The sequence below is a fragment of the Vombatus ursinus genome, unplaced genomic scaffold (genome assembly GCF_900497805.2).
Source record: "Vombatus ursinus unplaced genomic scaffold, bare-nosed wombat genome assembly UNPS02009205.1, whole genome shotgun sequence".
Classification (NCBI taxonomy): Eukaryota; Metazoa; Chordata; class Mammalia; order Diprotodontia; family Vombatidae; genus Vombatus; species Vombatus ursinus.
Genome location: NW_020948983.1, coordinates 2,996,996 through 3,010,402, shown reverse-complemented (window position 1 = coordinate 3,010,402; position 13,407 = coordinate 2,996,996). Strand labels below are relative to the sequence as shown.

The following is a 13,407-nucleotide window of genomic DNA, read 5'->3' as shown; positions in this document are numbered from 1 at the left end:
TCTGTGTCATGGAGGCTAATCAGTCACATTATGGCAGGGTTTCAACGTTTACTTTTATTGCCCTCTACAAACTAAGCTAATGGTAAATAAAAGGGGTGGACAATGAAGGAAGAAGGTTATGTCTCCTGGATACCCTTCAACAGAAGTATCACATCAACAATAGTCTGATAGATTGACTTAAGACTCTGTCAGCTTGTGTGATAAGAATGACATCCTTGGTTAAGATGACCAAGATGTGACAGAGCACATCAATAGGCCTAGATGAGTCACTGCCTTCTAGTGAAATTGTGTTAATAAGCGTCTTCCTTACCAGCCAGTCCCAGAGTACTGGATTCATTGGGGCCCTAGCTCTAAGCAATTGATATACAGACACTTTCTCTCTTTCAGGCTAATTTTAGGCACTTTTAGCCTCAAATTGAAGCTTCTGTCATGTGGAAAGCCCTTTGGATTTAGACTGGATCTTGTGGTTAGCTCATAGTTAGTCTAGAACTGAGATTCTTAACCTGGAGTCCATGGACTCTCAAGGGTCTGTAAATAGATTTCAGAGGTTCTATATAAATATACATATTAATATATACAATTCACATGTATGTGACTATAGATTTTGATACAAATAATATATACAAATATATCATTACACTTCATATATAATATAAAATTTCATATTCTATGTTCATTTAGATGGGAAAATTTTCATTTTTATTTTCACTAATTTCTAACTAAAATGTAATATATCCTTCAGTTATGAATGTAGGTAACACATTCTTGAAAGAAAGGGATCTATAGGCTTTACCAAAGAGGTTCATGATATTAAACAGGTTAAGAACCCCTGTTCCGGAATAAGAAATTCCCTTCTCCATCTAAGAAAGAAGTAAAAGGGGAGAGTCAGAGCTACCCAGTCACCAGGAATTATGGCACAGGTCTGTATAATCAGCAATAATCAGCTTGTTCTGAGATTCTTGAAGAGGGCAAAGGGAAATATGGCATGAGTAAGTATGAGAAAAGAGATTCAGATTTTTGTTAAATGCCAAAGTTTATTAGTTTTTGACAAAATTGTCAGACACTAAAGACCATTAAATATTGGAAGGAGGAAAGTATTAGGGGTTTGTATGTCTTCATCTGTAAAAAGATGGGGTTAAACTAGATGGCCTTTGGATTCCTTCCTCCCAGCTCCAGATCTATGACCCTTTATTCCTGTGATGTTATTAGTGTTTACAGATAACCCACTAATGCATTCTCATCCTGTATAATATCTGTCTGTGTTTTTCCAACAACTTTCTATCCATGATCTACCCAGAACAATGGAAGCATTCCTTTTGTCTTTAACATTTCATGAGTATTGATACTACAATCAGCCTGTCTATTTATTAACATTTATTTTCCATGTTTTTTTTTTTTGCTGTAACTTCTTGCTGTAACTTCTTTACTAAAAACTGACATGCTCTCCTTTCCATTGTATATGTTTTTGGTATCTTTTTGTAATACTTCTTACGTGTGAATTGTCATTGGACTAACATCTTATGAAAATATATAGACTATCAGAACCAGAAGGGTCCTAATCTACACCTCTTATTTCATTGATATGGAAATGGGTTTTCAAGCATGTTATTGACTTCCCCAAGGTAATAAATTAGTAAATGGCAGAATCAGGACTGAAACTCAGTTCATCTCTTAAAAAAATAATTATTGGTATGTTTTGTCTTTACATCACCTGTATTTCCCATTGGAATCCTCCTCCAACCCTTTTAGAAAGCTATCTTTCATGCAGGAGTTCTTAACCTTTTTATGTCATGGATACCTTTGGCAGTCTGGTGAAGCATATGGATCCCTTTCTCAGAATAATGGTTTATTACCTATGTTCATAATTGAAAGCTAAATTTCAGTTGGGAATTAGTGAAAACAAAGATATAATATTTTTCCCATTCCAGCTCATAGATCCCCTGAAACCTAACACTTGAGGGACTGTAGACTCCAGTTGAGAATCCTGATATAATTTTTAAAAATTTAAAAATGTTTAGCAAAGCTAATTGGCAAATCAAAAAAGTCTAACATTGTACAAAGTGTTCCACACTCATGTCTCCCCACCACTCTAAGTAGGGAAGCATCTTCTCATATCTCTTTGGATTCAGTCTTGGTCATTACAATTTCACAGCATTCATTTTCTATTATTTTGTGGTTCTTTCTTGTTGTAATTGTTTACATTGTTATTTTTGTGTATATTGTTTTCCTAGTTTTCCTTCCTTCACGTGGAATGAATTTGTATGTTTTTCTTTGCTTCTCTGTATTCCTCATCTTCATCATTTCTTATAGAACAGTACAATTTCATTACATTCATGTACCATAATTTTGTTCAGTCATTCTCCAGTCAATGGGTACCTATTTTGTTCTCAGTTCTTTCCTATCACAAAAAGTGCTGCTATAAATATGTGGTGTCTGTATGATCTTTCTTTTTGTTATTGACTTTCCTTAGGGTATATGCCTCACAGTGGAATCTCTAACTTAAAGGGTATGGACATTTTAGTCACTCTATTCACATAATTTTGAGTTGATTTTCAGAATGGTTGGAATAATTCACAGCTCTACCAACAATGTACACATCTTTGCACAACTCCTCCAATATTTACTACTCCTAACTTCAGTCAGCTTTTACAGTTTGCTAATGAGAGGTGAAATCTCAGAAGGTCTTCTGACTCTTAAGTTGCTCCCTTTAATCTTTATGAAAGACTTCATAAACTATAAAGTGCTATACAGTTTCACAGTATTGCTGTTATTGTAATAATTATAGACAATCATAAAGTTCTACTTTAATTCTTCATCATGGCATGAAGATGACCTTGGCTTTCTTTAGGGTATGTCTGCAGAGTGTGAGTTCTGATAGTTTCCATCAAGTTTGTAAGGCTTCTAGTACAATCCTTACAACAAATGGAGAGATTCATTATCAGTAGGCTGGTCAATTAACAGTTAATTCTTTAGCCATGGAAACCTGTAAAGGAAAGACAGTTGCAAAATGGCTTTTAGTTCTGTACAATAATAGTGGCAGAGGACAGCAAACAAGGCAGTGTGTTAAGAATCATAACATTTTTAACTTATCTATAAACATTAACTTAACTATTGTTACTCTAAATGTAATATTCTAATCCAGTAACCAATAAATAAATAGATTCCTCCAGGCACTGGGGGAATTGAATTCTATCAATTTTGATACCCTTACTATAAATGAAACTGGAAGACAAAAGGAAATTGTAGATAAATGAAAGGATGAGTCACAGGTTCTGGTTACTTATGTGGAAATCATTTTTAAATCTTCTGTCTGTGTACTTTCAGGTCCCCAACTTGTTAGAACAAAGATCAAAATCAATATTAAACTAGAAGAAAGAACAAGAATATAGGGCACAAAATTCAGACAAATCCAACCTAGCCTATTAAGATAATCAGTTGAAACTAAAAAATGGGAAATGGACAAAGTAAAAGATATTGACACAGACTGTTAACATTTCTTAAGAAAGTTTAACCACTATATATCCATTGCCACAACAATGATACCAAAAGAGCTTCAAACACCTCAATCAGCAGATATTTTATCTCTTTGTCAGGCTGAAAGAGATGGCAGCCCATAAGAGAAACATTGGTTTAGGGTGTAAGTTCATTTAAAATCTCTTACAGAAGGAAGATGGTATAATACTAAAGCAATATCATATATAAAACATCAAAAAAAAACAGTATAAGGGAAGTCATCCTGAGGACAGTTAAGGTGAAACTAGATGCAGAATACCAAAAAAAAAAATTAAATAGGAAAGATTTATAAAGATTTTTAAAACCAACTTGTCTAGGCATTATGAACTAACATCATAGCCCCTAGGTGCTCCATGAGGCAGTAGAATTGCACTAAAGGAAACAAAGGGAAAAGCAACCAAACCAGATCAATTATACACAAAGTGCATACAGCTGTGCTGTAAATGACACAATTTTGAAGGGATTGAGAGATCAGGTCTCAAAGTATCTGAAATAAGGGAGGATGCCAAAGGTCTAGGAAAATATTGGATGTTATTATTACCAAATAAAGAGAGAGAGAGAGAGATATTTAAAGAATACCAATTAATACTGACTCATATGCTAACTTACCCATTTCTTTTTTTAAAATTTTTTTATTTTATTTTTTAACTTACCCATTTCTACAAGATTTTTATGAGAATAATCTATGCAAGCATTGAGAGCATCTTTGATGAGAGTATGGGGAAGAAGCAGATAGGCTTCTTACAAATGATATTCTATCACAAATAATGGTTTTAGTCACGCAATTGATTGAAAGATAAAGAGACAATGAAAAGGCATTTTATTCACAAGAGCAAAATGCTGCCTTAAAGGCTCTTCTTTGATAAGATGTCTCCCATGCATATTTTAAAATAAGACAAGGTTATTTGAAAGATACAAAGAGAGAGAGTTTTGTTCAGCAACCCTCTGATTACTAATATCATATGAGACCTAATAATTTGTTGTCCTCAACTAAGGTCCTTACTGCCAACCTGGAGGATGTCCATTACAGAGTCAAAAAGAAGAAAGGAATTCATTCCTAACCTTGGGCCCATGATCTTGTTTTTAACTTTTTCAATATAATTAGTTTCATTTGTAGTCCCATGGTTTTTGTCGTATGCATTTAAAAATATTATTCTTAGAATGGGCCCATAGTCTTTATCAGGCTGCTGAAGGGGTCCATACATTGACTCCTGCTATAAATGATGAAGTCCTTCAGGTTGTTTGTTTGCATTGTACTGGTTGCATCAGATCCCTGAACACTGCAGAGCCTCCTACACAAATTCTATAATCATTTAAAATAGTTCAGCCTAACTATCCATGGTGCAAAAGTCAAGCGGATAAAGGATAATGTCTCCTGTTCAGGCAGTTAGATGGACAAACCACAGAGCTAGTCTTTCAGTTACAAAAACCTTGGGTTGATGTTACACATTGATGATGAGCTCGATTGGAAATTGATCAGGAGTAAAGGGTGAATTGCTTTTGGAAAACTGCATAACTCTTTTCCTAACTTCAAGCTTTTCCCTGAAGTAAAGGCCTATCTCCTTAATAACAATAGTCTTTAGATAATTCCATATGGTTCTGAGTCATGGAATGCATAGTACCCAAAGAATTTAAGCTGGTCACTCAAGGGCAGTAGAAAAGTTAATGGTATGTGCCAGTGGGCACATTTTGCCAACTAAAAATTGAGCAAAAGAAACATAAAGAATGCCCAGATAGCTGTATGACTAGAAAACAAGGTAGGAAGAGAAAAGAGAAATTTTTTTTAACCTAAGTACAAGACTTAATATTTATCCCTAATAAATTTCATCTCATCAGATTTGATTCAGTGTTCTAGCTTGCCAAGGTCTTTTTGAATACTAAGCCTAGATTCATTATTATAATGAATGAATGAATGATAGTATTCATTATAATTAGAGCAAGTCAAAAATTATTAGCTACTCTGATTTTGGGAGACAGGTGGGAAAAGAGAGGAGAGAAAAAAGAGAGGGAGAGAATGGGGGAGAGAGACAGAGAGGAGAGACAGAGACAGAGACAGAGACAGAGAGAGAGAGAGAGAATGAACAGATAGCTTGTGTGCTTTATTGATATCCAAAGTGGAGGGAAAAAAAGGCTAGCAGCACAAGGGAGGACCTCCTATGGAGGATTTATAGGAGGATCATAGATTTAGATATAGAAAGCACTTTAGAGGCCATCTTGTCTTATTATCTCATTTTAACAGATAAGGAAACTAAGAGAAATTAAGTTACATCCAAGGCCACATAAGTACTAAATGACAGAGACAGGATTTAAACTCAGTTTTTCTTATTTTTTCAAAGACCATTCAAAGACCACCATTATTAATATCTTTACAAGATGAAAGAGTGTGAATAGGCCGTGATTTTTATTGTGAAAAGGACTTCCCACATTAAGGAGAGCACAGACCCATTAAAGTATCGAAGTGTGGTCAACCAGCATTACTGATGCTGAAATACAAATGGGCAACCCACTAGATGGAGGAGCCAAAGTTGGATTATCAGGGATTTTTGAAGGAAAGGAATAGACCATTCTGTGATGGTGAATAGTGTCCTTTTGAAACCAATGCTATCCATCAGTCTTCAGCCTACTTAGTGGAGAGCATATGTTTCATTTGGTTACAGAAATGAAGAATGCCTCAGGGGTTGGGAGGGCTTAAACAACCAAAATAAAGGATTAGTAGAATTGAAATTATACCACTAATTCCAACAGCTTTGAAAAATATATTAGCCCTCCAGCCACTAAATTTTCCAAGCAGGATGCTGAAAGGAATGAAGAGTTTATTTTGTTTTGTGGAGCCAGAGGCAATTTCAAGCCTCACATATCCATCCATTCTTGCAACATATTCCAGTCAGATGGTAATATTCTGTATAAAGGCATGCTACAGTCTCTGACCCACCCTGAAGGTCTTTGCTGAACTGTTGAATCCAACCAGCAGAGAAACTGGTAGCTATTTTCATATGAGAAATGCTTCTTTGTCACTGTGGATACCTAACCTTGGATACAGCCAACAAGTTTTGGATACTTGGATATGGGTCCACAAGTATTGGAGGGAGGGAGGAACATTTTATTAAATTTAACTTTTTAAATTAAAAATTATTTTTCTTCCTTCTGTCCACCTTCCATTGCATTGAGGAGGGGGAAAACTCTTGTAACAAGCATGCAGCCAAGTAAAACAAATTCCACCTTTGGTCATGTCTAGATGGCTAGATGGCTAGAATGCCAGGCCTGGAGTCAGGAAGATTTATCACCCTAAATTCAAATCTGGCCTCAGATACTTCCTTGCTGTGTGACCCTGGGCAAGTCACTTAACCCTGTTTGCTTTAGCTTTCTGATCCATAAAGTGAGCTGGAGAAAGAAATGGTAAACCACTCCAGAGTCTTTGCCAAGAAAACCCTAAATGGGGTCATGAAGAATTGGACACAACTGAAATGACAGAACAATAACAAAAAATATATGCCTCATTCTCCACCCTGTGTCCATTCCCTCTCTGCCAGGAAGTTGAGTAGCATGTGTCATCATCTGTCTTCTGGAATAATGATTGATCATTGCATTAATCAGCATTCTTAAGGTTTTCAGTGGGGCAGCTAGGTGGTACAGTAAATAGAGTGCATGAAGATTCATCTTCATGAGTTCAAATCTGGCCTCAGACATTTACTAGCTGTGTGACCCTGGGCAAGTCACTTAACACTATATGCCTCAGTAGCCTCATATCTGTAAAATGAGTTGGAACAGGAAATGGCCAACCATTCTAGTATCTTTGACAAGAAACCCCCAAATGGGGTCACGATAAGTCTGAAATGACTGAACAACATAAAAAGGCTTTCTGGGTTGTTTGCATTTATAATGAATAAATTGTTCTCTCGCTTCTGTTCAATTCAATCTGCATCAGTTCATACGAGGGTTCTCAGATGTTCTCTGAAACAGTTCCTTTCATCCTTTCTTACAGCACAATAGTATTCCATTAAATTCATATGCCATAACTTGTTCAGTCATTTCCCAGTGGATGGTATGTTTAGTTTCAGGTCCTTACTACAACAAAAAGAGCTGCTATAAATATTTTTGTACACATGGGCCTTTTCTGTCTTTCTTTGATCTCTGAGGTATAAGCTTATGATGGATCAAAAGCTATGTCTGAGATACATGAAGTAGAACCTCAGAGCTATTTTAAGTTGCATTTCTTTAATTATTAGTGATGCAAAACATTTTTTTGTATGGGTATTAGTAGCTTGGATTTTTTTTTCCTTAGAAAGCTTGACTGTTCATATTCTTGGGCCATTTATCAATTGAGGAATAGTTCTTATTCCTATAAATTTATAGAGACACATAACTTGATGCAAAGACTTTTTTCCTAGCTTTTTTCCCTTCTAATTTTAGCTGCATTCATTTGTGTGTATGTGTGTGTGTTCAAAAAACATTCTAATTTGATGTAATAAAAAGTGTTTGTTTTCTCCTCTGTGATCCTTTCTATCCCTTGCTTGGTCAGGACCTCTTCCCCTATCCATAGATCTGACAGGTAATTTCCTCCTGGCTCCTCTAATTTATTTATAAAGTCATATTTTATGTTAAAGTCATGTAGCAATTTGGACCTTATCTTGGTGTGTGGCCCAAGATGTTGGTCTATAACTATCTAGTTTCTACCAGATTGCTTCCTAGCTGTCACAGCAGTTTTTGTCAGACAGTGAATGTGACCCTCATAGGGCAGGCCTAATCTGTTCCACTGATTGACTCATCTGTTTCCTAACCAGTACCAAATCATTTTGATGATTACTACTTTGTAATACAGTTTGAGATCCAGTATTGCTAGGCTCCCTACTTTCTCTCTTTTTTTTTTCATTATTTCCCTTGAGAGTCTTGACCTTTTATTCCCACAGATGAATTTTATTATTTTTTCAAGATACATTCCATACATATTTGCTAAATTTAATTGAATCCATGGAAAAAGACAAGGCTAAAAAAAAAGTTTAATCACCAGGTCACAGCTGGCTTCTAGGAGAGCTGTCCTGGCCATTAGAATGAAGGGATGTATCCTATTTCCTTTTCTCCTTTCATCTCCATCCTACACCACATCAATGCTACAAAGACTACCCTGCCTCTGGCTATAGGGATTGTTATTACTCTGTCTTTCATTCTGGGAGAGGACCATGACATCAGAGGTTATGTCATGACATGCAAATGAATTGGATTTAAGTGAGGGAGGGCTGTGCAAAGTCACCAGCCTCACTTTCTCCTCCTAAGCCATCTGGTTCCAGTGGTGAGATATAGACCAGGACAACTGGAGATGGCCCTGGATACAGTGGGAGACCTTGGCCTTTTTAAGCTAAAGTCTTTAACTGGTCTCAGTTTGATGCAGCACCCATTCAGTGATTAAGGATAGGTAAGAAATGAGGCAGAGAATGGCCTCTTTACCTAATCGAAAAAAATCAAGCTGGGCTATGGGGACAGAAGGAAGAGAGAGAAAGAGAGAGAGACAGAGAGATAGAGAGAGAGAGAAAGAGAGACAGAGAGAGAGAAACACACACACAGACAGAGACAGAGAGAGAGACACAAAGAGAGAGAGAGCAGAGAGAGAGACAGAGACAGAGAGAGAGACAGAGAGAGAGGGAGAGGCCAAAGTGTAAAATATGAGACAGAGAAATTCAATTCAATGATAGGATAGCAGACTTGGGAGGGGAGGAGAATCTTGGAGATAATCTAGTTCAATCCCCTCATTTTACAAATGAGAAAATCAACCCCAGAGAGTCAAAAAGACTTCCCCAAGGCAACAAAGCTGAGATTTTAACCCAGACCCTCTGCCTCCAGATTCAGTGCCCTTTCCATTTACTACATTGCCTCCTAATTCAGTAAAGCCAAGCTGCCTTTCGAAAGTACAGGGTAGCGTCCCATGGGGAATTAAATTCAATAAACATTTATTAATCACTACCTATTGGCAAAGCCTAGTCTTAGAACTTCAAAGATAAGGAAGCCATCATCTCTACCCCCAAGGAGTTTACAATCCAGTAAGAGAGATAAGACTAGGCACAGCTAAGACAAATGAGTATGTGCTAAATGAATAAGAGGAAATAGAGTCCTCTGAAAGCAAATGGGGCAGGGGATCATTTTTATTTGGGGGGGATCAGTGAGGGCTTTACTGAATGAAGCTGGTGTCATTTGAATTGGACCTTAAAGAATGAGTGGAATGTTGGCAAGCAGAGAAGGGGGGTTGACGGGCAGTTAAAAGGAAGTGTCAAGTACTACAAGGAACAGGCTTAATAAAGGTGGGGAGTTATGGGTCATGTTGGAGAGACAATGGGCAATTTAACATACACAGAAAGGACCACAATGCAAAATAGAATATAAATAGCTAAGGGAAAGATATTCTCCTACTTTACACAGTTGATTCATTTAAGGAGCAGAGTAGTGGATAGAGCACTGGGCTTTAAGTCAAGAAGAACTGGGTTCAAATCCTGCCTCAGACAATTGCTAGCCATGTGACTCTCGGCAGGTCACTTAACCCTGTTGTGCTCCAGCTTCTTTATCTGTAAAATGAGAATGCCTGACTTGATGGCCTTCTAAGGTCCCCCCTAGTTCTAAGTCTTTGATGAACACTTATTAAACATCTACTCTGTGCAAGACACTGAGATCAGGATACAGACAAAATGAAAAATAATGCCTGGCCTGATAGTTTTTTTTAATGAAGCAAATAAATAAATGCATCATTGTGCATTACATAAACATAACATATACATGCACATGCATGCACACATACAAATATCTAAGCATGTCATTATAATAACAAAGGTACATGTACCTTCTGGGGTCTGCCAGGGGACCATTGAGTAATTGTGACAATCCATTTGTATTTTTGATAGTCTATTTTGGGTACATGCAGAATAGGAATGAATTGGATTAAGAGAACACTTGGTATAATGGGAAATGTGTTAGACTCATATCATAAATCATTCAACTGTTCCTTGCCTCAGTTTTCTCATCTGTAAAGTTGGAATCATCATCACAATATCAGAACCGAAAGACACCTCATACATCATATAGTTGAACCCACTCATTTGACAGATGAGGAAACAGAGACCCAAGGAAATGATTTGCCCAAAATCTCTCATCTAGTCAGTAACAGAATTAGGACGAGAACATAGGTGGTCTTCTGATTCTCAACCTACTGCTTTTTCTACTACTACTCCTTCATAGGAGATAAAGGGAGAGATAATCAATGTTTTACCTCTTCTTTAGGAACAAGCTTGGTTCTTATAATTAAACAGATTTCAGGTTTTTATATATATTCTCTCTAATAACATCACTGTAGTCATTGTATTTATTTTATATGTCTATGCTCTCTCATTGTAGTCATTGTGTATATTGCATTCCTGTTTTTAATGTCTATATTCTTTTTATTAACATTGTTGTAGTCATATTGTTTTCTTTCCTCATTCTGTATTGGTTCATGTAAGTCTTCCTGTGTTTCTCTGAATTCTTAATGTCTGTTATTGCTTTTGGAATAGTAATATTCCATTATACTCAAGTACCATGGTGGTTAGCCATTCCCCATTTGATGGACTTCCATCAAGAAAAAATTTTATTAAGCACCTGTTATGTTGACAGGCACTGGACTACAAAGGCAAAAAAGGAAACAGCTTTTACTATGAGGAAGCTTACATTCTACTGGAGCAAATATTGCCTTTATATTTATGCCAAACATGAATGCCACATACTAGCCACATATGAATGAATTTATACTTGAAGATAGTTAAACAAGGAAAGGTCAGATGGGAAGTAGCAGGTATGTTACTGACTGAATACTTTTCCCTTCCCTTCATCCAAAAGAAAATCAACCAGAGAGAAAGGGTGGGTTGTATCTATCAAGGAATCTCATATGATTTTAATACATGAGTGAGAGACACCTTATTAGAGATGAACTTTTAATGTCTGCATCTTGCTCCAACGAATCAAATATTTTTAAAATAGTCAACAATTAATTCTTTCTTCCTCTCTCCCCTTCTCTTCTCTGCCTCCCCCCCCCCCACCACCACCAAAGAGCACAATTGAGGGCAGCCCTGACATATTTCTGTTGGTTTTGTTTTACAGAATAGGCTACCAGATTCCAATGTTCGCAGGATTCTGTATAATGTTTGTGTCCACTATCAGTAAGTACATGCTGTTTGTATCCTGGATTGGAATGTTAAACATCAGAGACTGGGCTGGGCTGGGACCTCAGAAATAGATGATTACTCCTTCTCCCATTCTCTTTCTATCTCTCACTCAATGAGCTGTTAACTAGCATCAGATCATCCAGAGATGGTTTTAATTGGCCCCTATGCCACTGATAGCTGGCTTCATGCTAACTGACAGCTCAGCCAGTCAGTAACAGGGAACTCAGAAGAATGGGGGATACTGAAGAAATTCTATTCCCCAACAACTCATGGATTCCATAGAAGAGTTCCTGAGCAGTCAACTGTCTGAGCTATGTTATTCCAATAAGCATGCTAGGTTAGGATCAGGAGACCCTGAGTTCTAAGCCCCCTTCTGACACTTATTAACTGTGTGATCATGGTGAGTCATTTCACCTCTTTGAAATTAAGGATCCTTGTCCATATGAAATTGGGAATCAGAAGACTCATACCTCCTGTCTCACAGGGTTGTCATGGGGAAGAAATATGCTTTGCAAACACTGAGTAAATATGAGTTAATATTATTAGAGCATTTTATTATTCCTGTAGAAATGTTGGCACAGCAGGGGATGCTACTGAATCCTTAGGTTGCTGCTTGATGTCTTCCTTCCCACCTTATAAGTAATCAGGGATAGGGTTTGAGGGGAAGAACTTTAGCTGGTGCTCCAATATCCCCAGTGCCCCTTCTTGGTGTGCCATGGACCCCCTTTGGCAGTCTGGTGAAGCCTAAGGACCCTTTCTCAGAGTGTTTTTAATGCATAAAATAAAATATGTAGGATTCCAAAGGAAACCAATTATATTCAAATAGTTATCAAAATATTTTTTTTAAAAAATTCATAGACTCCAGGGTAAGAACCCTTGTTCTACATACACTTAGCAATTGCAGAAGAAAAATCAATATCTCTAAATGCAAGCAAATGACACAGTGTTATTATTAGCACCAAGCATGACCACCATCACGTTCATTCAGTCCCAATTTAGAATGTTTTAATACCCACTGCAATGAGACTTGAATTGGTTTCTTTTCTGCTTCCCCTCTGTTCTCTTGGCAGTGTTTGCTTTTTCTGGGAGTTACACATTACTCCTCATAGCAAGATCCTTGCAAGGTGTGGGCTCTTCTTGCTCTTCTGTAGCTGGTGAGTACAGACACATCCACTCAATTCAATGAACTACAATGTGTGCTCAAACCTCTCCTCCCACCCTCCCCCAGTGACCATCCTATCCCTACTTTCTGTTTACTTATTTAATTATTGAGGAACAATCCAATTCATTGTGACATTAGATACAGGGTGTCTAAGGCCTACTCTGTCTGACATGGTGCCAGGAATGCTGCTCGATCTCGACTGTTTCTAAAAGGCCTCAGATCTTGTCTGACATCAGCATATAGAACGAAAACCAGGACCTTAGAGGGCCCAGGATCAAACATGTAAAGCTGGCAGGGGACTTAGTGCTGTGCTTGCCACATAGTAAACCCTTAACAAATTCTTGTTGACTTGCTTATTGACCTTGGAGATTATCTAGGCCAACCTCTTCATTTTACAGAAAGGTCACCCAGGTAGCAATTGACAGCCATGATTCAAACGCAGTTCCTCTGACTCTCAGTATGGCACCTTTCTATATTATTCTATCTGAATGTACCAGATCAATATATCAACCAATCAGTCAACAAGCATTTATTAAGCAATTACTATGTACCAGG

The 13,407-nt window shown here is 37.2% G+C and overlaps 1 protein-coding gene across 2 annotated transcripts in view; it reads left to right on the top strand.

Annotated features, from left to right (window-relative positions):
• The window catches only part of SLC18A2 (solute carrier family 18 member A2), a 47,018-nt gene that overhangs the window by 11,934 nt on the left and 21,677 nt on the right, over positions 1-13,407 (top strand). For both annotated transcript variants that reach the window (XM_027851439.1, XM_027851438.1), the window contains exons 4-5: positions 11,626-11,684; positions 12,761-12,844. In XM_027851439.1, the coding sequence (XP_027707240.1) occupies positions 11,626-11,684; positions 12,761-12,844 (143 nt within the window). The remainder of the gene's footprint in view (positions 1-11,625; positions 11,685-12,760; positions 12,845-13,407) is intronic.